The sequence below is a fragment of the Anser brachyrhynchus genome (assembly GCF_964034855.1).
Source record: "Anser brachyrhynchus genome assembly, contig: SCAFFOLD_623, whole genome shotgun sequence".
NCBI lineage: Eukaryota > Metazoa > Chordata > Aves > Anseriformes > Anatidae > Anser > Anser brachyrhynchus.
Window position 1 is genome coordinate 1 of NW_027663656.1, and position 23,328 is coordinate 23,328.

A 23,328-nucleotide genomic window follows, 5' to 3' on the forward strand; every position below is an offset into this window, starting at 1 on the left:
GGCAGGGTGTGGGGCTGGGGGGGTCTATGGGGGGGCTGTGGGGCAGGATGGGGGGGCTATGGGGGGAGCTATGGGGCAGGGTGTGGGGCTGGGGGGTCTATGGGGCGCTATGGGGCGGGATGGGGGTGCTATGGGGTGGGATATAGGGGGCTGTGGGGCGCTATGGGGTGGGATGTGGGGCGCTGTGGGGCGGGATGGGGGGGCTGTTGGGGGGATGTGGGGCAGGATGTGGGGCTATGGGGCGGATGGGGGGGCTGTGGGGCAGGAGATGGGGGCTATGGGGTGGGGGGTGGGGGCTAGGGGGTGGGATATGGGGCAGGGTGTGGGGCTGTGGGGTGCTATGGGGCAGGGTGTGGGGCTGGGGGGTCTATGGGGGGCTATGGGGCGGGATGGGGGGGCTATGGGGCAGGAGATGGGGGCTATGGGGAGGGGATTGGGGCGCTATGGGGTGAGATGTGGGGCAGGGTGTGGGGCTGGGGGGGGCTATGGGGCAGGATGGGGGGGCTGTGGGGCAGGCTATGGGGCAGGGTGTGGGGCTGGGGGGGGGCTGTGGGGCGCTATGGGGCGGGATGGGGGGGCTATGGGGGGAGCTATGGGGCAGGGTGTGGGGCTGGGGGGGTCTATGGGGGGGCTGTGGGGCAGGATGGGGGGGCTATGGGGGGAGCTATGGGGCAGGGTGTGGGGCTGGGGGGTCTATGGGGCGCTATGGGGCGGGATGGGGGTGCTATGGGGTGGGATATAGGGGGCTGTGGGGCGCTATGGGGTGGGATGTGGGGCGCTGTGGGGCGGGATGGGGGGGCTGTTGGGGGGATGTGGGGCAGGATGTGGGGCTATGGGGCGGATGGGGGGGCTGTGGGGCAGGAGATGGGGGCTATGGGGTGGGGGGTGGGGGCTAGGGGGTGGGATATGGGGCAGGGTGTGGGGCTGTGGGGTGCTATGGGGCAGGGTGTGGGGCTGGGGGGTCTATGGGGGGCTATGGGGCGGGATGGGGGGGCTATGGGGCAGGAGATGGGGGCTATGGGGAGGGGATTGGGGCGCTATGGGGTGAGATGTGGGGCAGGGTGTGGGGCTGGGGGGGGCTATGGGGCAGGATGGGGGGGCTGTGGGGCAGGCTATGGGGCAGGGTGTGGGGCTGGGGGGGGGGCTGTGGGGCGCTATGGGGCGGGATGGGGGGGCTATGGGGGGAGCTATGGGGCAGGGTGTGGGGCTGGGGGGGTCTATGGGGGGGCTGTGGGGCAGGATGGGGGGGCTATGGGGGGAGCTATGGGGCAGGGTGTGGGGCTGGGGGGTCTATGGGGCGCTATGGGGCGGGATGGGGGTGCTATGGGGTGGGATATAGGGGGCTGTGGGGCGCTATGGGGTGGGATGTGGGGCGCTGTGGGGCGGGATGGGGGGGCTGTTGGGGGGATGTGGGGCAGGATGTGGGGCTATGGGGCGGATGGGGGGGCTGTGGGGCAGGAGATGGGGGCTATGGGGTGGGGGGTGGGGGCTAGGGGGTGGGATATGGGGCAGGGTGTGGGGCTGTGGGGTGCTATGGGGCAGGGTGTGGGGCTGGGGGGTCTATGGGGGGCTATGGGGCGGGATGGGGGGGCTATGGGGCAGGAGATGGGGGCTATGGGGAGGGGATTGGGGCGCTATGGGGTGAGATGTGGGGCAGGGTGTGGGGCTGGGGGGGGCTATGGGGCAGGATGGGGGGGCTGTGGGGCAGGCTATGGGGCAGGGTGTGGGGCTGGGGGGGGGCTGTGGGGCGCTATGGGGCGGGATGGGGGGGCTATGGGGGGAGCTATGGGGCAGGGTGTGGGGCTGGGGGGGTCTATGGGGGGGCTGTGGGGCAGGATGGGGGGGCTATGGGGGGAGCTATGGGGCAGGGTGTGGGGCTGGGGGGTCTATGGGGCGCTATGGGGCGGGATGGGGGTGCTATGGGGTGGGATATAGGGGGCTGTGGGGCGCTATGGGGTGGGATGTGGGGCGCTGTGGGGCGGGATGGGGGGGCTGTTGGGGGGATGTGGGGCAGGATGTGGGGCTATGGGGCGGATGGGGGGGCTGTGGGGCAGGAGATGGGGGCTATGGGGTGGGGGGTGGGGGCTAGGGGGTGGGATATGGGGCAGGGTGTGGGGCTGTGGGGTGCTATGGGGCAGGGTGTGGGGCTGGGGGGTCTATGGGGGGCTATGGGGCGGGATGGGGGGGCTATGGGGCAGGAGATGGGGGCTATGGGGAGGGGATTGGGGCGCTATGGGGTGAGATGTGGGGCAGGGTGTGGGGCTGGGGGGGGCTATGGGGCAGGATGGGGGGGCTGTGGGGCAGGCTATGGGGCAGGGTGTGGGGCTGGGGGGGGGCTGTGGGGCGCTATGGGGCGGGATGGGGGGGCTATGGGGGGAGCTATGGGGCAGGGTGTGGGGCTGGGGGGGTCTATGGGGGGGCTGTGGGGCAGGATGGGGGGGCTATGGGGGGAGCTATGGGGCAGGGTGTGGGGCTGGGGGGTCTATGGGGCGCTATGGGGCGGGATGGGGGTGCTATGGGGTGGGATATAGGGGGCTGTGGGGCGCTATGGGGTGGGATGTGGGGCGCTGTGGGGCGGGATGGGGGGGCTGTTGGGGGGATGTGGGGCAGGATGTGGGGCTATGGGGCGGATGGGGGGGCTGTGGGGCAGGAGATGGGGGCTATGGGGTGGGGGGTGGGGGCTAGGGGGTGGGATATGGGGCAGGGTGTGGGGCTGTGGGGTGCTATGGGGCAGGGTGTGGGGCTGGGGGGTCTATGGGGGGCTATGGGGCGGGATGGGGGGGCTATGGGGCAGGAGATGGGGGCTATGGGGAGGGGATTGGGGCGCTATGGGGTGAGATGTGGGGCAGGGTGTGGGGCTGGGGGGGGCTATGGGGCAGGATGGGGGGGCTGTGGGGCAGGCTATGGGGCAGGGTGTGGGGCTGGGGGGGGGCTGTGGGGCGCTATGGGGCGGGATGGGGGGGCTATGGGGGGAGCTATGGGGCAGGGTGTGGGGCTGGGGGGGTCTATGGGGGGGCTGTGGGGCAGGATGGGGGGGCTATGGGGGGAGCTATGGGGCAGGGTGTGGGGCTGGGGGGTCTATGGGGCGCTATGGGGCGGGATGGGGGTGCTATGGGGTGGGATATAGGGGGCTGTGGGGCGCTATGGGGTGGGATGTGGGGCGCTGTGGGGCGGGATGGGGGGGCTGTTGGGGGGATGTGGGGCAGGATGTGGGGCTATGGGGCGGATGGGGGGGCTGTGGGGCAGGAGATGGGGGCTATGGGGTGGGGGGTGGGGGCTAGGGGGTGGGATATGGGGCAGGGTGTGGGGCTGTGGGGTGCTATGGGGCAGGGTGTGGGGCTGGGGGGTCTATGGGGGGCTATGGGGCGGGATGGGGGGGCTATGGGGCAGGAGATGGGGGCTATGGGGAGGGGATTGGGGCGCTATGGGGTGAGATGTGGGGCAGGGTGTGGGGCTGGGGGGGGCTATGGGGCAGGATGGGGGGGCTGTGGGGCAGGCTATGGGGCAGGGTGTGGGGCTGGGGGGGGGCTGTGGGGCGCTATGGGGCGGGATGGGGGGGCTATGGGGGGAGCTATGGGGCAGGGTGTGGGGCTGGGGGGGTCTATGGGGGGGGCTGTGGGGCAGGATGGGGGGGCTATGGGGGGAGCTATGGGGCAGGGTGTGGGGCTGGGGGGTCTATGGGGCGCTATGGGGCGGGATGGGGGTGCTATGGGGTGGGATATAGGGGGCTGTGGGGCGCTATGGGGTGGGATGTGGGGCGCTGTGGGGCGGGATGGGGGGGCTGTTGGGGGGATGTGGGGCAGGATGTGGGGCTATGGGGCGGATGGGGGGGCTGTGGGGCAGGAGATGGGGGCTATGGGGTGGGGGGTGGGGGCTAGGGGGTGGGATATGGGGCAGGGTGTGGGGCTGTGGGGTGCTATGGGGCAGGGTGTGGGGCTGGGGGGTCTATGGGGGGCTATGGGGCGGGATGGGGGGGCTATGGGGCAGGAGATGGGGGCTATGGGGAGGGGATTGGGGCGCTATGGGGTGAGATGTGGGGCAGGGTGTGGGGCTGGGGGGGGCTATGGGGCAGGATGGGGGGGCTGTGGGGCAGGCTATGGGGCAGGGTGTGGGGCTGGGGGGGGGCTGTGGGGCGCTATGGGGCAGGCTGTGGGGTGCTCATTGGGTGGGGGTGGGGCCATGGGGCAGGACGGGGAGACCGCGGGGGGGGGGGCGGGGCCGTGCCCCTTTTCCCGCCGCGTGACGTCACCGCGTCGCAGGGCTGACGTGCGGCGGGGGCGGGGCCTGGGCGTTCCTGCGCTGCCCCCCCGAGGAGGAGGAGGAGGAGATGGAGGAGGAAGAGCAGCGGCGGCGGCGGGAGGAGGAGGAGGAGGAGGAGGAGGGGGAGGAAGCAGAGTGCAGCAGGGGGTGCGTGGGCGGGGCCGGGGGGGGGTGAGCATGCACGGGGGGGGGGCGTGCAAGGAGGGGGGGGGGGTGCAAGGGGGGGGGGGTGCGTGCACGGAGCATGCGCAGAGCAGGGGTTGCGTGCAAAGCGTGCACCGGGGGCGTGCACCGAGCAAGGTTTGCACCCAGAACACGCACCAAGAGCGTGCACGGAGCGAGGTTTGCGTGCAAATCGTGCACCAAGGGCGTGCACGGAGCAGTTTTGCACCCAGAACATGCACCAAGAGCGTGCACGGAGCGAGGTTTGCACGCACCGAGCACCCTGAGCATGCACCGAGCATCTTTGCGTGCAGAACATGCACTGGGAGCATGCACCAAGCAAGGTTTGCACGCAAATCGTGCACCGGGAGCATGCACGGAGCAGTTTGGCACCCAGAATATGCACCGAGAGCATGCGCCGAGCACAGTTTGCAAGCACAGTGTGCACCAGGAGCGTGCACAGAGCAAGGTTTGCAAGCACAGTGTACACTGAGCATGCACGGGGCACCTTTGCTTGCAAATTGTGCACCAAGGGCATGCACGGAACAGTTTTGCACCCAGAACATGCACAAAGAGCGTGCACAGAGCAAGGTTTGCATGCAGAATGTGCACCAGGAGCATGCACAGAGCACAGTTTGCAAGCACAGTGTGCACGGGGAGCATGCACGGAGCAAGGTTTGCAAGCACAGTGTACACTAAACATGCACAGGGCACCTTTGCTTGCAAATCGTGCGCCAAGGCCATGCACGGAACTGTTTTGCACCCAGAACATGCACCAAGAGCATGCACTGAGCAAGGTTTGCATGCACAGAGCACACTGAGCATGCACTGAGCACCTTTGCGTGGAAATCGTGCACCGGGAGCATGCACAGAGCAGTTTGGCACCCAGAACATGCACCAAGAGCGTGCACGGAGCAAGGTTTGCATGCACCGAGCACAGTTTGCAAGCACAGTGTGCACTGGGAGCATGCACCAAGCAAGGTTTGCGTGCACAGTGCACACTGAGCGTGCACGGGGCACCTTTGCTTGCAAATTGTGCACTGAGAGCATGCACCAAGCATCTTTGCATGCAGAACATGCACTGGGAGCATGCACAGAGCAAGGTTTATGCCCAGAGCATGCACCAGGGGCATGCACTGAGCAAGGTTTGCACGCAGAACGTGCACCAGGGGCATGCACAGAGCACAGTTTGCAAGCACAGTGTGCACTGGGAACGTGCACGGAGCAGTTTGGCACCCAGAACATGCACCAAAAGCATGCACGGAGCAAGGTTTGCATGCACAGAGCACCCTGAGCATGCACCAAGCATCTTTGCATGCAGAACATGCACTGGGAGCATGCACCAAGCAAGGTTTGCATGCAAATCATGCACCGGGAGCATGCACGGAGCAGTTTGGCACCCAGAATATGCACCGAGAGCATGCACCGAGCACAGTTTGCAAGCACCGTGTGCACTGGGAGCGTGCACCAAGCAAGGTTTGCAAGCACAGTGCACACTGAGCGTGCACGGGGCACCTTTGTGTGCAAATCGTGCATCCAGAGCATGCACCGAGCACAGTTTCCAAGCGCAGTGTGCACTGGGAGCGTGCACCAAGCAAGGTTTGCGTGCACAATGTGCACTGGGAGCATGCACCAAGCAAGCTTTGCACGCAAGTCGTGCACCGGGAGCGTGCACCGAGCAGTTTTCCACCCTGAACGTGCACCAAGAGCGTGCACGGAGCAAGGTTTGCACGCACAGAGCACAGTTTGCAACTTTGCACGCACCACGCGTGCCATGAGCGTGCACGGAGCGCGCTTGCACGCGCCGCACACACGCACGCGGCACTTTTGCACGCACGAGGAGCTTTGCACGTCCCCGTGCACGCGGCACCCGAGGGCTTGGACACCCCCCGACCCCCAAATCCCCCCCAGCCCCCCCCCCGTCACGCCCCGTCACGACACGCGTGTGCTCACGTGTCGCGTGTGTTTGCGTGTCGCAGGCGCTGCCAGAGCCGGGCCTGCGGGGGGGGGCGGGGGGCGGGGCCCTGCCCCCGGTGCCCCAACAACACCCAGGTGAGGGGGGAGGGGCTGGGGGGGGAGGGGCGCGGGGGGGGAGGGGCACGGGGGGTGCAAGGGGGGGGAGGGGCACGGGGGGGCACAGGGTAAGGTGGGGGGTGCAGTGGGGGGGGCTATGGGGCAGGCTGTGGGTCATGCTATGGGGCAGGCTATGGGGGTTGGGGCTATGGGGCAGGCTATGGGGCAGGCTATGGGCAGGCTATGGGGCAGGCAATGCATTGGGCTATGGGGCGGGCTATGGGGCAGGCAACTTACTGGGTTATGGGGCGGGCTATGGGGCAGGCTATGGGGTGGACTACGGGTCACACTATGGGGCAGACAATGTATTGGGCTATGGGGTGGGCTATGGGGCGGGCTATGGGGCGGGCTATGGGTCACACTATGGGTCAGGCAATGCATTGGGCTATGGGGTCTGGCTGTGGGTCTCGCTATGGGGCAGGCTATGGGGCAGGCAATGCATTGGGCTATGGGGCGGGCTGTGGGTCACGCTTTGGGTCAGGCAATGCATTGGGCTATGGGGTTGGGCTATGGGTCACACTATGGGGCAGGCAATGCATTGGGCTATGGGGCGGGCTGTGGGTCTTGCTATGGGGCGGGCTATGGGTTTCACTATGGATCTCACTATGGGGTGAGCTATGGGTCAGGCCATGTATTGGGCTATGGGGCGGGCTATGGGGCGGGCTATGGGGCAGGGCTATGGGGCAGGCTATGGGTCCTGCCATGGGTCTCACCATGGATCTCACTATGGGGCAGGCTATGGGGCAGGCTATGGGGCGGGCTATGGGGTTGGGCTGTGGGTCGCGCTATGGGTCAGGCAATGCATTGGGCTATAGGGTGGGCTATGGGGCAGGCTATGGGGCGGGCTATGGGTCCTGCTGTGGGTCTGGCCGTCGGTCTCACTATGGGGTGGGCTATGGGTCCCGCCATGGGTCTTGCTGTGGATCTCACTATGGGGCGGGCTATGGGGCAGGCAATGCATTGGGCTATGGGGTGGGCTATGGGTCCTGCCATGGGTCCGGCCGTGGGTCTCACTATGGGGCGGGCTATGGGGCGGGCTGTGGGGCAGGCAACGTACTGGGCTATGGGGCAGGTAATGTATTGGGCTATGGGGTGAGCTATGGGGTGGGCTATGGGGTGGGCTATGGGGCAGGCAATGCATTGGGCTATGGGGCGGGCTGTGGGTCCCGCCGTGGGTCAGGCCGTGGGTCTCGCTATGGGGCAGGCTATGGGGCGGGCTATGGGTCCGGCCGTGGGGGTCTGACGGCGGGGTGCTCCCCAGGGCCCGCAGTGCGAGCGCTGCCGCCCGCTCTTCGTGGGCTCGGGGCGCGCCGGGGGCCGGTGCCGGCCGTGCCGCAGCTTCTGCCGCAACCGCGCCGACGTCTGCCTGGGCCGCCAGGAGCTGGAGAGGGCCCGCAGGGACCCCCAGCGCTTCCCCCTCGACCCCGCGCTGGTACGGGGGGGGGGTTATGGGGCTGGGGGGGGGTTATGGGGTGGTTGGGGGTGGTTATGGGGACTGGGGGGGGTTATGGGGGGATATGGGGGGGTTATGGGGGGTTATGGGGGGGTTATGGGGTGGTTGGGGGGTGGTTATGGGGCACTAGGGGGGTGTTGGGGGGCTCTATGGGGGGTTATGGGGTGGTTATGGGGGACTATGGGGTGGTTATGGGGGACTGGGGGGGGTTGGGGGGCTCGGGGGGGTTATGGGGCTGGGGGGGGTTATGGGGGACTATGGGGGGGGTTATGGGGGGATATGGGGGGGTTGGGGGGCTTGGGGGGGTTATGGGGCTGGGGGGGGTTAATGGGGGACTATGGGGGGGTTATGGGGGGATATGGGGGGGTTGGGGGGCACGGGGGGAGGTTATGGGGTGGTTGCGGGGTGGTTATGGGGAGTTAGGGGGTGGTTATGGGGCACTATGGGGGGGTTATGGGGTGGTTGGGGGGCGCTATGGGGTGGTTATGGGGTGGTTATGGGTCCCTATGGGGTGGTTGTGGGGTGGTTATGGGGCACTGGGGGGGGGGTTGGAGGGCACTGGGGGGGGTTATGGGGTGGTTATGGGGCACTATGGGGTGGTTATGGGGCACTATGGGGGAGTTGGGGGGTGGTTCTGGGGGACTATGGGGGGGTTGGGGGGTGGTTATGGGGCACTAGGGGGGTTATGGGGTGGTTATGGGGCACTAGGGGGTGGTTATGGGGCACTGGGGGGGGTTGGGGGGCACTGGGGGGGGGTTATGGGGTGGTTATGGGGCACTATGGGGGGTTGGGGGGTGGTTATGGGGCACTGGGGGGGGTTGGGGGGCACTGGGGGGGGTTATGGGGTGGTTATGGGGCACTATGGGGGGGTTATGGGGTGGTTATGGGGGACTATGGGGGGTTATGGGGCACTGGGGGGGGTTGGGGTGGTTATGGGGTGGCCCTAGGTCCCTATGGGGTGGTTCTGGGTCCCTAAGGGGGTTTGGGGGGCGCTATGGGGGGGTTATGGGGGGGTTGGGGTGGTTGCGAGGCACTAGGGGGGGGTTATGGGGGGGTTATGGGGCACTGGGGGGGGTTGGGGGGGCTATGGGGTGGTTGGGGGGGTTATGGGGCACTATGGGGGGTTGGGGGGCACTGAGGGGGTTATGGGGGGGTTCTGGGGCATGAGGGGGGGTCCTGGGTCCCTATGGGTCACTGTGGGTCGCTGTGGGTCATTATGGGATGGCCGTAGCCCCCCGTAGGGCGTCCGTAGCCCCCGTAGGGTGCCTGTAGCCCCCCATAGGGTGTCCGTAGCCCCCTATGGGGCAGCTGTGGGGCAGCCGTGGGTCGCTATGGGTCACTGTGGGTCGCTGTGGGTCATTATGGGATGGCCGTAGCCCCCATAGGGTGTCCGTAGCCCCCTATGGGGTGTCCGTAGCTCCCTATGGGGCAGCTATGGGGCAGCCGTGGGTCTCTATGGGTCACTGTGGGTCACTGTGGGTCATTATGGGATGCCTGTAGCCCCCTATAGGGTATCTGTAGCCCCCCATAGGGTGTCCGTAGCCCCCTATGGGGTGTCCGTAGCTCCCTATGGGGCAGCCATAGGGCAGCCATGGGTCACTGTGGGTCCCTATGGGTTGCTATGGGTCACTATGGGGCAGCCATGGGTCACTGTGGGTCACTGTGGGTCATTATGGGGTGGCCATAGCCCCCTATAGGGTATCTGTAGCCCCCCATAGGGTGCCTGTAGCCCCCTATAGGGTGTCCGTAGCCCCCCATAGGGTGTCCGTAGCCCCCTATGGGGTGTCCGTAGCTCCCTATGGGGCAGCCGTGGGTCGCTATGGGTCCCTATGGGTCGCTATGGGGCAGCCATGGGTCACTGTGGGTCATTATGGGATGGCCGTAGCCCCCCATAGGGTGCCTGTAGCCCCCCATAGGGTATCCATAGCCCCCCATAGGGTGTCCGTAGCCCCCCATGGGGTGGCCGTAGCCCCCTATGGGGCAGCCGTGGGGCAGCCATGGGTCGCTATGGGGCAGCCGTGGGTCACTGTGGGTCGCCGTGGGTCATTATGGGATGGCCGTAGCCCCCCATAGGGCATCCATAGCCCCTCATAGGGCATCCATAGCCCCCCATAGGGTGCCTGTAGCCCCCCGTAGGGTGTCCGTAGCCCCCTATGGGGCAGCCGTGGGGCAGCCGTGGGTCGCTATGGGTCACTGTGGGTCACTGTGGGTCACTGTGGGTCATTATGGGATGGCCGTAGCCCCCTGTAGGGTGTCCGTAGCCCCCTGTAGGGTGACCGTAGCCCCCCATAGGGTGCCTGTAGCCCCCCGTAGGGTGTCCGTAGCCCCCTATGGGGCAGCCGTGGGGCAGCCGTGGGTCGCTATGGGGCAGCCGTGGGTCACCGTGGGTCGCCGTGGGTCCGGGTGCCGCAGGTGCCGGGCTGGCTGGCGGCGGGGCCGAGCGAGGCGGAGGCCGTGTGCGTGGGGTGCCGCGAGCACAGCGCGGGCGAGCGCTGCCAGGGCTGCGCCCCCGGCTTCTTCCTGCTGGGGGGGGCCTGCACCAGGTGGGGGGGGGTAAAAAGGGGGGGGGGGCAATGGGGGGGGAGGGGGGGCGGTTGGGGGGGGAGGGGGGGAGGTTGGGGGGGAGGGGGGGGCGGTGGGGGGGGCAATTGGAGGGGGGAGGGGAGGGGGAGGGGGTAATGGGGGGGAGGGGGGGCAATTGGGGGGTGGGGGGGTCAAAGGGGGGTAATGGGGGGGTAAACGGGGGGTTAAGGGGCAAAAGGGGGGCAATTGGGGGGGATGGGGGGGCAATGGGGGGGCAATGGGGGGGAGGGGGGGTGGTTGGGGGGGCGGGGGGGGTGTGAGGGGGGGCTATTGGGGGGTGAGGGGGGGGGTAATGGGGGGGTGAGGGGGCAATGGGGGGGCAAAGGGGGGGTTAAGGGGCCCATTTTTTTTTTTTTCTAATGCTGAAAGGAGATCTGCTGGGCTTTTTGTTTGTTTGTTTTATATTCTGTGATTTAATAACAAAGTAGTACTCAGAAATGCCTTAGAAAGACTAGAAGAGATGTGTGTTCAAGGGGTGAGTGTGCAAGGGGCGAGCGTGCAGGGGGTGAGCATGCAAGGGAGGGGTGGGCGTGCAGGGGGTGAGCGTGCAAGGGGTGAGTGTGCAAGGGTGAGCGTGCAAGGGGTGAGCCTGCAGGGGTGAGCGTGCAAGGGTTGAGTTTGCAAGGGGTGGGTGTGCAAGGGGGTGAGCGTGCAAGAGGTGGGTGTGCAAGGGGGTGAGCGTGCAAGGGGTGAGTGTGCAGGGGGTGAGCGTGCAAGGGTTGAGTTTGCAAGGGGTGAGCGTGCAAGAGGTGAGTGTGCAAGGGGTGGGTGTGCAGGGGGTGAGTGTGCAAGGGGTGAGTGTGCAGGGGATGAGTGTTCAGGGGGTGAGCGCACAGGGGGTGGGCATGCAAGGGATGAGTGTGCAGGGGGTGAGCGTGCAAGGGGTGAGTGTGCAAGGGGTGGGTGTTCGGGGGTGAGCGTGCAAGGGCTGACTGTGCAAGGGGTGAGCGTGCAGGGGGTGAGTGTGCAAGGGGTGAGTGTGCAAGGGGTGAGCATGCAGGGACAGGTGTGCAAGGGGTGAGTGTGCAAGGAGTGAGTGTGCAAGGTGTGAGTGAGCAGGGCTGAGCGTGCAAGGGGTGAGCATGCAAGGTATGAGTGTTCAGGGGGTGAGTGTGCAAGGGTGAGCGTGCAAGCGGTGTGTGTGCAAGGGGTGAGCGTGCAAGAGATGGGTGTGCAGGGGGTGAGTGTGCAAGGGGCGAGCGTGCAAGGGGCGAGCGTGCAAGCCCCCCCCCAGGTGCCAGTGCAACGGGCACGCGGCCACGTGCGGCGAGGACGGCTCGGGCTGCCCCTGCCAGAACAACACCGAGACCGGCGCCTGCCCCGGGGATCGCCGCCACTGCTACCGGCACCAGGTGGCCCCCCCGGCCCCCCCCCGGCACCCCCCATGGCCCCCCCATGGCCCCCCCATGGCCCCCCCATGGCCCCAAACCCCCCCATGGCCCCCCCAATACCCCCAAATCCCCCCCATGTCCCCAACGTCCCCATGTCCCCATCCCAATCCCAGTGCCCCCAAGTCCCAATCCCAACGTCCCATCCCCATCCCAATATCCCCATCCCAATCTCCTAATCCCAATTTCCCCATCCCCAAATCCCCATCCCCATGTCCCCGTCCCAATCCCAATGTCCCTTCCCATGTCCCCAGTGTCCCCAATATCCCCATCCAAAGTCCCAGCCTTGTCCCCATGTCCCCAATGTCCCCATCCCAACGTCCAATCCCAATCTCCTAATCCCACTTTCCCCGTCCCAAAATCCCCATCCCCATGTCCCCAATGTCCCCAAAGTCCCTAAATCCCAATCCCAACGCCCCCACCCCATACCCCATCCCCCACCCCAGTGCCCCCACCCAACGCTCCCCACCCCAACAGCCCCCACCCAACGCCCCCACCCCATACCCCGTCTCCCACCCCAACCTTCAATCCCAATGACCCCACACCCCGTCTCCCACCCCAATGCACCCACCCAACACCCCCACCCAACAGCCCCCACCCAACGCCCCCACCCCACACCCCGTCTCCCACCCCAATACCCCCACCCCATACCCCCACCCAACACCCCCACCCCATACCCCATCTCCCACCCCAACCTCCAATCCTAACGACCCCATACCCCATCTCCCACCCCAACTGCCCCCACCCCACACACCCCCTCCCCCCGCTAACCTCTCTCTCCCCCCCTTCCCCCCCCCGCAGTGCTCCAAGTGCCGCGACTCCTTCCACGGGCACCCGGTGGGGGGCCAGCAGTGCTACCGGCTGATGGCGGTGGAGCAGGAGTACTGCCTCGACCCCACCTCGCAGACCAACTGCTTCCACCCCCCCCAGCGCCGCCCCCTCGGCGCCGGCCGCACCGTCCTCTTCGGCGTCCAGCCCAAGTTCACCAACGTCGACATCCGCATCACCCTCGACGTCACCTTCGGCGCCGTCGACCTCTTCGTCTCCACCTCCTACGACACCTTCGCCGTCGACGTCGAGCCCGGCACGGGGAGGCACCTCGTGAGGGTGCAGGCGGCGGGGGGGGGAGGGGGTTCCAGTTTCGGGTCCTCCCACGGGGGGGCTTCCGGCGGTGGGTCTTCAAGTTTCGGGACTTCCGACGTTGGGTCTTCGAGCGGCGGGTCTTCCGATTTTGGGACATCCAACGTTGGGTCTTCAAGTTTTGGGACATCCAACGTTGGGTCTTCCGATTTTGGGACATCCAACGTTGGGTCTTCAAGTTTTGGGACATCCAACGTTGGGTCTTCAGATTTTGGGACATCCAACGTTGGGTCTTCAAGTTTTGGGACATCCAACGTTGGGTCTTCGAGCGGTGGGTCTTCAGATTTTGGGACATCCAACATTGGGTCTTCGAGCGTTGGGTCTTCAAGTGTTGACTCTTCAAGCGTTGGGTCATCCAACGTTGGGTCTTCGAGCGTTGGGTCTTCAAGTTTTGGGACATCCAACGTTGGGTCTTCAGATTTTGGGACGTCCAACGTTGGGTCTTCAAGTTTTGGGACATCCAACGTTGGGTCTTCGAGCGTTGGGTCTTCAAGTGTTGACTCTTCAAGCGTTGGGTCGTCCAACGTTGGGTCTTCGAGTGTTGGGTCTTCAAGTTTTGGGACATCCAACGTTGGGTCTTCGAGCGTTGGGTCTTCAAGTGTTGACTCTTCAAGCGTTGGGCCATCCAACGTTGGGTCTTCGAGCGTTGGGTCTTCAAGCGTTGGGTCCTCAACCGTTGGCCCTCCCAACGTTGGCCCTTCGAGTTTTGGCTCTTCAACTCTTGGCCCTCCCGGCACCGCCCCCTCCAGCGCGGGCCCTTCCACCCTCGGCTCTCCAACCGCCGACCCTCTCGGCGTCAGCTCTTCCGGCACCGCGATTGGCTCTCCTGGCCTCGCCCCTCCCACTTTTGGCTCCTCCCCCTTGGACGCACCCGCCACCACCCCTTCCCGCGTCGCCCCGCCCAACGGTGGCTCCTCCAACGTTGACCACCCCAACGTTGACCGCCCCGAAGTTGACTATTCCGACGTCGATTACCCCAGTTTGGGCTCCGATTACCCCAATTTGGGCTCGGATTACCCTAATTTTGACTCTTCCAACCTTGGCTACCCCAACTTTGGCTCTTCAAACGTCGATCCCTACAACGTCGACTACCCCAACCTTGACTTTCCCAACGATAATTACCCCAATTTCGGCTCTCCCAACGATAATTACCCCAATTTCGGCTCTCCCAACGACGATTACCCCAATTTCGGCTCTCCCAACGACAATTACCCCAATTTTGGCTCTCCCAACGTTGACTACCCCAACGTTGACTACCCCAATGTCGACTACCCCGATTTCGGCTCCCCCAGCGCCGGCTCTTCCAACGTTGACCACCCCCAACACCGCCCCGCCCCAACACCGATTCCTCCACCGTCGGCCACCCCAATGTTGACTCCTCCACTGTTGGCCATCCCAACGTTGGCTCTTCCAGTGTTGACCGCCCCAATGTAGATTCCTCCACCGTCGACCACCCCAACGTCAACTTCGACCCCCCCAACGCCGACTCCTCCGCCGTTGACCACCCCAACGCCGATGACTCTTCCAATGTTGACCACTCCAACGCCGATTCCTCCTCCGTTGACCACCCCAACGTTGATTTTGGCCACCCCAACGCCGATTCCTCCTCCGTTGACCGCCCCAACGTTGATTTTGACCACCCCAACGCCGATTCCTCCATCGTTGACCATCCCAATGCCGGTTTTGGCCACCCCAACGCCGATTCCTCCTCCGTTGACCACCCCAACGTTGATTTTGACCATCCCAACGCCGATTTTGGCCACCCCAACGCCGATTCTTCCACCGTTGACCGCCCCAACGCCGACTCCTCCACCGCCGCCCGCCCCGGCTCCGACCCCTCGCCCTCCGGCCGCCCCCGCGCCGCCCCCACGCCCCCGCCTCTGCGCGAGGAGCGCGCGGCGGGGCTGGTGACCTACGTGACGGTGCGGGAGCCGTGGTCGGCGCTGGTGGTGCGGGGCGTGCGGGACCGCCTGGTGCTCACCTACCCCCACCAGCTTCACCCCCTCAAGTCCACCCGCTTCTACCTGCTGGTGCTGGGCGCCGGCGAGGGCCCGGCGCAGGGGCTGCTCTTCTTCCGCCAGGACCAAGCCCACATCGACCTCTTCGTCTTCTTCTCCGTCTTCTTCTCCTGCTTCTTCCTCTTCCTCGCCCTCTGCGTCCTCCTCTGGAAGGCCAAGCAGGGGGTGGACGCCCACCACGAGCAGCGCCGGCACCTGCAGGAGATGACCAAGATGGCGAGCCGCCCCTTCGCCAAGGTCACCGTCGTCTTCGAGCGCGGCCCCCGGCCCCCCCAGCGCCACCGCCGGACCCCCCCCGGCCGCCGCCGTGGGGCCGGTGACGCTGGAGCCGACCGAGGACGGGGTGGCGGCGGTGGCCACGCTGCTGCTGCAGCTGCCGGGGGGGGCCGGGGGGGCGGCCCGCACCGGGCGGCGCTGGCGTCGGCGCTGGTGGCGCTGAGGGGCGGGGGGGGGGTAGGCGGGGGGGTGGGGGGCGGGGGGAGGAAGGGGGTGGGGGGTGGGGGGTGGGAGGGGGGGTTGGTGGTGTGATACGGGGGGGGGGGGGGGGGGTTGATTGGGGGGGTGAAATGGTGGGAAAAGGGAAAATGGGAAATTTGGGGGGAAATTGGGGGAAAACGGAAAAATGGGGGGGGAAATGGGGGGAAAATGGACGAAAATGGTAAATAGGGGGGAAAAATTGGAGAAAATTGGAATAAAATGGAAAAATAGGGGGGAAATTGGGGGGAAATGGAAAAATGGGGGGAAAATTGGAGAAAATTGGACGGAAATGGAAAACTAGGGGGGAAATTGGGGGGAAATGGGAAAATAGGGAGTGTAAAGGGGGTAAAATGGGGTAAAATGGAAAAATAGGGGGTAAAATGGGAGAAAAGTGGGGGAAAATGGAAACATAGGGGGCAAAATTGAAGTAAAATTGGGGAGAAATGGGGGGAATGGGAAAATAGGGGGTAAAATGGGGGTAAAATGGGGGGAAATGGGGGAAAATGGAAAAATAGGGAGGAAAATGGGGTAAAATTGGGAAATGGAAAGGTAGGGGGTAAAATGGGGGGAAACTGGGGTTTTAGCTGCCGGGGGGGGAAAATTGGAGAAAATTGGACGAAAATGGAAAAATGGGGGGGGAAATTGGGGGGAAATGGAAAAATAGGGGGGAAAAATAGGGGGGCAATTGGGGGAAAATGGAAAATAGGAGGGGAAAATTGGAGAAAATTGGACGAAAATGGAAAAATAGGGGGGAAAATGGGGGAAAATGGAAAAATAGGGGGGAAAATTGGAGAAAATTGGACAAAAATGGAAAAATAGGGGGTGAATGAGGGAAAATTATGGGGAAATGGAAAATAGGGAGTAAAATTGAAGTAAAATTAGGGAAAAATGGGGGGTGAATGGGAAAATAGGGGGTAAAATTGGGGTAAAATTGGGAGAAATGGGGGAAATGGGAAAAATAGGGAGGAAAATGGGGTAAAATTGGGGAAATGGGGGGAAAATGGAAAAATAGGAGGGGGAATGGGGGGGAATTGGAGGAAAAGGGGGGAAAATGGAAAAACTGGGGAAATTGGGGTAAAATCGGAGGAAATGGGAAAAATGGAAAAATAGGGAGTAGAACAGGGGTGAAGTTGGGGGGAAAGGGGTAAAATTGGGAGAAAACTCGGGGAAAATCGAAAAAAAGTGGGTAAAATGTGGGTGAAATCGGGGTGAAATGGAGGGAAAATGGAAAAATAGGGAGTGAAATGGGGATGAAATTGGGGGGAAAATGGAAACGTGGGGTAAAATTGGGGTAAAATTGGGGAAATGGAAAAATAGGGTGTAAAATGGGGGGAAATTGGGGGAAAATTGGGGGAAAATGGAAAAATGGGGGGAAAATGGAAAATAAGGGGTAAAATCAGGGGTAAAATTGGGGTAAAGTATGGGGGGGTAAATTATGGGGAGGTAAAATGGGGAAAAATGGGGGAAAATGGAAAAATAGGGGGGTAAAATGGGGTATAGTGGGGGTAAAATGGGGAGGAATGTGGGAGAAATAGGAGGAGTAAAATGGGGGGGATAAAGTATGGGGGGAAATGGGGAGAAAATAGGGGAAAAAGGAAAAATCGGGGGTGAAATGGGGGGGTAAAACGGGGGTAAGGGATGGGGGGGGCATTAAAATATGGGGGGGACCCCAAAATATGGGGGGACCCCAAAATATGGGGAAACCCCAAAAAGACGACACTAAAATGGGGGGGGGGCTGCAAAATGTGGGGGGGGACCCCAAAAAGGGGAAAAACCCCAAAATGGGGGGACCCCAAAATGGGGGAAAATCCCCCCAAAAAGGGGGAACCCCAAAGTCGGGGGGGGGGGGGGAGATGTGGGGCGCTGCCCCCCCCCATGGGGCGTTCTGGGGGGGCTCCGGGGTCGCCCCCAACATTTGGGGTCGCTGCCCCCCCACACCCCTACAGCTGGGGGGGGGGGAGGGGAGGAATAAAGGTCTCTGCCCCCCCCCCCCCAAGTGGATTTTTGGGGTGAATCTGTGCCTTTTTGGGGCTGGGGTTGTGGGGGCGCTGTGGGGCGGGGGTTGGGGGTGGGTCCCAGCCCCACATCCGTGGGTCCCAGCCCCACACCCGTGGGTCCCAGCCCCCCCCCCATGAGTCCCAGCCCCACATCTGTGGGTCCCAGCCCCCCCAATGGGTCCCAGCCCCCCCCCGTGGGGTCCCAGCCCCACATCCGTGGGTCCCAGCCCCACATTTATGGGTCCCAGCCCCCCCCATGGGTCCCAGCCCCCCCCCATGGGTCCCAGCCCCACATTTATGGGTCCCAGCCCACCCCATGGGTCCCAGCCCCACATCCATGGGTCCCAGCCCCACACCCATGGGTCCCAGCCCCACATTTATGGGTTCCCAGCCCCACATCCATGGGTCCCAGCCCCACATCCATGGGTCCCAGCCCCACACCCGTGGGTCCCAGCCCCCCCCCATGGGTCCCAGCCCCACATCCATGGGTCCCAGCCCCACACCCGTGGGTCCCAGCCCCACATCCGTGGGGTCCCAGCCACCCCCCATGGGTCCCAGCCCCACATCCGTGGGTCCCAGCCCCCACATCCGTGGGTCCCAGCCCCCCCCATGGGTCCCAGCCCCACATCCGTGGGTCCCAGCCCCCCCCATGGGTCCCAGCCCCACATCTCTGGGTCCCAGCCCCACACCCATGGGTCCCAGCCCCACATTTATGGGTCCCAGCCCCACATCCATGGGTCCCAGCCCCACACCCATGGGTCCCAGCCCCACATCCATGGGTCCCAGCCCCACACCCGTGGGTCCCAGCCCCCCCCATGGGTCCCAGCCCCACATCCATGGGTCCCAGCCCCACATCCGTGGGTCCCAGCCCCCCCCCATGGGTCCCAGCCCCCCCCATGGGTCCCAGTCCCACATCTCTGGGTCCCAGCCCCACATCCATGGGTCCCAGCCCCCCCCATGGGTCCCAGCCCCACATCTCTGGGTCCCAGCCCCCCCCCATGGGTCCCAGCCCCACATTTATGGGTCCCAGCCCCACATCCGTGGGTCCCCAGCCCCCCCCCATGGGTCCCAGCCCCCCCCATGGGTCCCAGCCCCCCCCCATGGGTCCCAGCCCCACATCCATGGGTCCCAGCCCCACATCTCTGGGTCCCAGCCCCCCCCATGGGTCCCAGCCCCACATCCGTGGGTCCCAGCCCCACATCTCCCCATGAGGCGCAGACCCCCGTGCTTGTTCTCAGGGCTCTTTATTGCCCCCCCCCCAAAGACCCCTATGGGGGGGGTCCCCCCCCCTCTGCCCCCCAAGTGTGGGGCTCAGGACCCCACCTCGCGCCCCGCGGGGCCGCTGGGGCGGCGGGCGAGCGGCTGCGCCCCACTGACCCCACGGCCGGGGGGGGGCCGGGGGGGGGCCGGGGGGCTGGGGGGGGGCCCCCCCTGAGCCCCACAGCACGGGGCGGGGGGCGGCCCCGGGGGGACCCCCGCCGTGGGGCGCTGCGGGGCCGGAGCTGTGGGGCAGGGCGGGTCCGGGGGGTCCCGGTGCCCCCCAAGTTGTGGGGCACAGATCCAGGGGGTCCCGGTGCCCCCCAAGTTAGGGGTCACAGCCGACTTGGGGGTCCCACCGCCCCCCTCGCTATGGGGCAGGAGCTGACTTGGGGGTCCCACTGCCCCCCAAGTTATTGGGCAGGGTGGATCCAGGGGTCCCACTGCCCCCCCCAAGTTAGGGGTCACAGCCAACTCGGGGGTCCCCACCGCCCCCTCTCGCTATGGGGCAGGGTAGATCCAGGGGTCCCGCTGCCCCCCAAGTTAGGGGTCACAGCCGACTTGGGGGTCCCAATGTCCCCCTCGCTATGGGGCAGGGCAGACTTGGGGGTCCCTACTGCCCCCCAAGTTATGGGGCAGAGCGGATCCAGGGGTCCCAGTGCCCCCCAAGTTGTGGGGCACAGATCCAGGGGTCCCGGTGCCCCCCAAGTTAGGGGTCACAGCCAAGGTTGGGGGTCCCACCGCCCCCGTCGCTATGGGGCAGGGCAGACTTGGGGGTCCCAGTGCCCCCCTCGCTATGGGGCAGGGCAGACCTGGGGGTCCCACTGCCCCCCAAGTTATGGGGGCAGGGCGGATCCAGGGGTCCCCGGTGCCCCCCAAGTTAGGGGTCACAGCCGACTTGGGGGGTCCCAATGTCCCCCTCGCTATGGGGCAGAGCAGCTCCAGGGGTCCCACTGCCCCCCAAGTTATGGGGCACAGATCCAGGGGTCCCAATGTCCCCCACACTATGGGGCAGGGCAGACTTAGGGGTCCCGGTGCCCCCCCAAGTTAGGGGTCACAGCCGACTTGGGGGTCCCACCGCCCCCTTTGCTATGGGTCTCAGCATCTCCTCAGCCCCACCGCCCCCCTCTCTATGGGGCAGGGCAGACTTGGGGGTCCCAGTGCCCCCCTCGCTATGGGGCGGGGCAGATCCAGGGGTCCCGCTGCCCCCCATGTTAGGGGTCACAGCCGACTTGGGGGTCCCAATGTCCCCCTCGCTATGGGGCAGGGCTGCGCCGTCCCCCCGCGTCCCCGCCAGCACCGACCCCCGGCGCGCGGGGTCCCCCAAAACCGACCCCCTTCGAGTTGGGTCCCCCAAAATCGACCCCCTTCGAGCGGGGTCCCCCAAAGTTGACCCACGTTGAGTTGGGTTGGCCAACGTTGACCCCCTTCGAGTTGGGTCCCCCAAAATCGACCCCCTTTGAGTGGGATCCCCCAACGTTGACCCCTTTTGAGTAGGGTCCCCCAAAATCGACCCCCTTCGAGTTGGGTCCCCCAAAGTTGACCCCCTTCGAGTGGGATCCCCCAAAATCGAAGCCCTTCGAGTTGGGTCTCCCAACGTTGACCCCCTTCGAGTTGGGTCCCCCCAATGTCGACCCCCGCCGCGGATCCCCCAAAACCGACGCGCGCCGATCGGGATCCCCCAAAACCGACCCCCTTCGAGTTGGGTCCCCCCAAAACCGACCCCCTTCGAGTTGGGTCCCCCAACGTTGACCCACGTCGAGTGGGATCCCCCAAAACCGACCCCCTTCGAGTGGGATCCCCCAAAATCGAAGCCCTTCGGAGTTGGGTCTCACATTGACCCACGTCGAGTTGGGTCCCCCAAAATCGACCCCCTTCGAGTGGGATCCCCCAAAATGGACGCGCGCCGATCGGGATCCCCCAAAATGGACGCGCGCCGATCGGGATCCCCCCAAACCGACCCCCGCCGCAGGTCCCCCGCCAGCGCCGGGGGCTGGAGGACGCGGCGGATGAGGCGGGTGCAGAGCGCGGCCGCCCGCCGGGTCTCGGGGCAGAGCTGGGCCAGGCTGAGGAAGCCGTGGGGCAGGTCGGGGACCACGCGCAGCGTCACCGGGCGGCCCAGGGCGCGCAGGCGCCGGGCGAAGGCCACCGAGTCGTCCAGCATCGGGTCCAGCTCGCAGGCCTGGGGGGGTGGGGGGAGAGATTTGGGGGGGTCAGGAGGTGGGGAGGGGCGGGGGGAGATGGGGGGCAGGGGGGAGCTGTGGGACCACTACGGGGCCGCCATGGGATCCCTGTGGGGCCGCTGTGGGGCCCTTATAGGGCTGCTATGGGGCCGCTATGGGGCCACTATAGGACTTTTAGGGGACCACTATGGGGCCACTATGGGGCAGCCATGGGATCCCTGTGGGGCAGCCATGGGGCCGCTATGGGGCATCTATGGGGCCATTATAGGGCAGCTACGGGGCCGCTATGGGATCCCTATGGGGCTTCTATGGGGCCACCATGGGGCCGCTATGGGATCCCTATGGGGCCACTATGGGGCTGTTATGGGATCCCTATGGGGCAGCCATGGGATCCCTATGGGGTTCCTTATGGGGCTGCTATGGGGCCGCTATGGGGCTGCTATAGGATCCCTATGGAGCTGCTATGGGGCAGCTACGGGGCCACCATGGGATCCCTATGGGGCAGCTCTGGGTCACTTATGGGGCTGCTATGGGGCTGTTATAGGGCATCTATGGGGCAGCTATGGGGCAGCCATGGGGCTTCTATGGGGCCACCATGGGACTGCTATAGGATCCCTATGGGGCCGCTATGGGGTCGCTGTGGGGCCGCTATGGGGCATCTATGGGGCAGCTATGGGGCAGCCATGGGGCTTCTATGGGGCCACCATGGGACTGCTATAGGATCCCTATGGGGCCGCTATGGGGTCGCTATGGGGCCGCTATGGGGCATCTATGGGGCAGCCATGGGGCACTTATGGGGCATCTATGGGGCAGCCATGGGGCAGCTATGGGGCCGCTATGGGATCCCTATGGGGCAGCTCTGGGTCACTTATGGGGCCGCTATGGGGCAGCTATGGGGCTGTTATAGGGCATCTATGGGGCCACCATGGGGCAGCTATGGGATCCCTATGGGGCAGCTCTGGGTCACTTATGGGGTCGCTATGGGGCAGCTATGGGGCTGCAATGGGATCCCTATGGGGCCACTATGGGGCTGTTATGGGATCCCTATGGGGTTCCTTATGGGGCTGCTATGGGGCCGCTATGGGGCTGCTATAGGATCCCTATGGAGCTGCTATGGGGCAGCTATGGGGTCGCCATGGGATTCCTATGGGGCAGCTACGGGGCCACCATGGGGCTGCTATGGGATCCCTATGGGGCAGCTATGGGGCCGCTATGGGTCACTTATGGGGCCGCTGCGGGGCATCTATGGGGCTGCTATGGGGTCCCTACGGGGCCACTATGGGGCATCTATGGGGCCGCCATGGGGCAGCTGTGGGATCCCTATGGGGCCGTTATGGGGTTGCTATGGGATCCCTATGGGGTCACTATGGAGTCCCTACGGGGCATCTATGGGTCACTTATGGGGCAGCCATGGGGCTGCAATGGGATCCCTATGGGGCTGTTATGGGGTTCCTATGGGGCTGCTATGGGGCCATATCTATGGGGCTGCTATGGGATCTCTATGGGGCCCCTATGGGGCAGCCATGGGGCCATTATAGGGCATCTATGGGGTCACTATGGGGCTATTATAGGACTTTCAGGGGACCACTATGGGGCCGCTATGGGGCAGCTACGGGGCTGCTACGGGATCCCTATGGGGCTCCCATGGGGCAGCTATGGGGCCACCATGGAATCCCTATGGGGCCGCTATGGGGTCACTATGGGACCTCTATGGGGACATCTATGGGGCCATTATGGGATCCCTATGGGGCTCCTATGGGGCAGCCATGGGGTCGCCATGGGGTTCCTATGGGGCTGCAATGGGGCCGCTATGGGATCCCTATAGGGCCACTATGGGGCTCCTATGGGGCAGCCATGGGGCCGTTATGGGGTCACTATGGGATCCCTATGGGGCCGCTATGGGATCCCTATGGGGCAGCTATGGGGCCGCCATGGGGCTGTTATGGGGTCGCTATGGGGCCGCTATGGGATCCCTATGGGGCCGCCATGGGGCAGCTATGGGATCCCTATGGGGCTGCTATGGGGCCGTTATAGGGCATCTATGGGGCTGTTATGGGGCAGCTATGGGGTCGCTATGGGGCAGCTATGGGGTCACTATGGGATCCCTATGGGGCTGCTATGGGGCCACCATGGGGCCGCTATGGGATCCCTATGGGGTCGCTATGGGATCCCTATGGGGCTGCTATGGGGCCGTTATAGGGCATCTATGGGGCTGTTATGGGGCAGCTATGGGGTCGCTATAGGGCAGCTATGGGGCCGCTATGGGATCCCTATGGGGTCGCTATGGGATCCCTATGGGGCACCTACGGGGCCGCTACGGGGCCGCTGTGGGTCACT

At 65.1% G+C, this 23,328-nt stretch overlaps 1 protein-coding gene and 3 long non-coding RNA genes across 4 annotated transcripts; 3 read left to right on the forward strand and 1 right to left on the reverse strand.

The window, feature by feature from the left end:
• Nucleotides 1-4,259: 4,259 nt before the first annotated feature.
• Nucleotides 4,260-14,637, forward strand: LOC308187080 (uncharacterized protein; the record flags this gene model as incomplete). Its single annotated transcript, XM_080609221.1, has 6 exons — nucleotides 4,260-4,407; nucleotides 6,402-6,474; nucleotides 7,757-7,927; nucleotides 10,361-10,491; nucleotides 11,766-11,883; nucleotides 12,721-14,637. Coding segments are annotated over 6 exons (2,414 nt in total), but the record flags the coding sequence as incomplete, so codon positions are not given.
• LOC308187077 lies at nucleotides 4,514-6,393 on the forward strand. Its single transcript, XR_013944452.1, has 3 exons — nucleotides 4,514-4,806; nucleotides 4,888-5,097; nucleotides 5,774-6,393. It is a non-coding gene; the product is annotated as an uncharacterized lncRNA (long non-coding RNA).
• Nucleotides 14,638-18,778: 4,141 nt separating the features above from the next.
• On the reverse strand, nucleotides 18,779-19,466 carry LOC308187079. Its single transcript, XR_013944454.1, has 2 exons — nucleotides 19,370-19,466; nucleotides 18,779-19,196 (listed from the first exon to the last, which is right to left on the reverse strand). It is a non-coding gene; the product is annotated as an uncharacterized lncRNA (long non-coding RNA).
• Nucleotides 19,000-20,797, forward strand: LOC308187078. Its single transcript, XR_013944453.1, has 4 exons — nucleotides 19,000-19,135; nucleotides 19,266-19,556; nucleotides 19,774-20,631; nucleotides 20,690-20,797. It is a non-coding gene; the product is annotated as an uncharacterized lncRNA (long non-coding RNA).
• The last annotated feature ends 2,531 nt before the right edge of the window (nucleotides 20,798-23,328 follow it).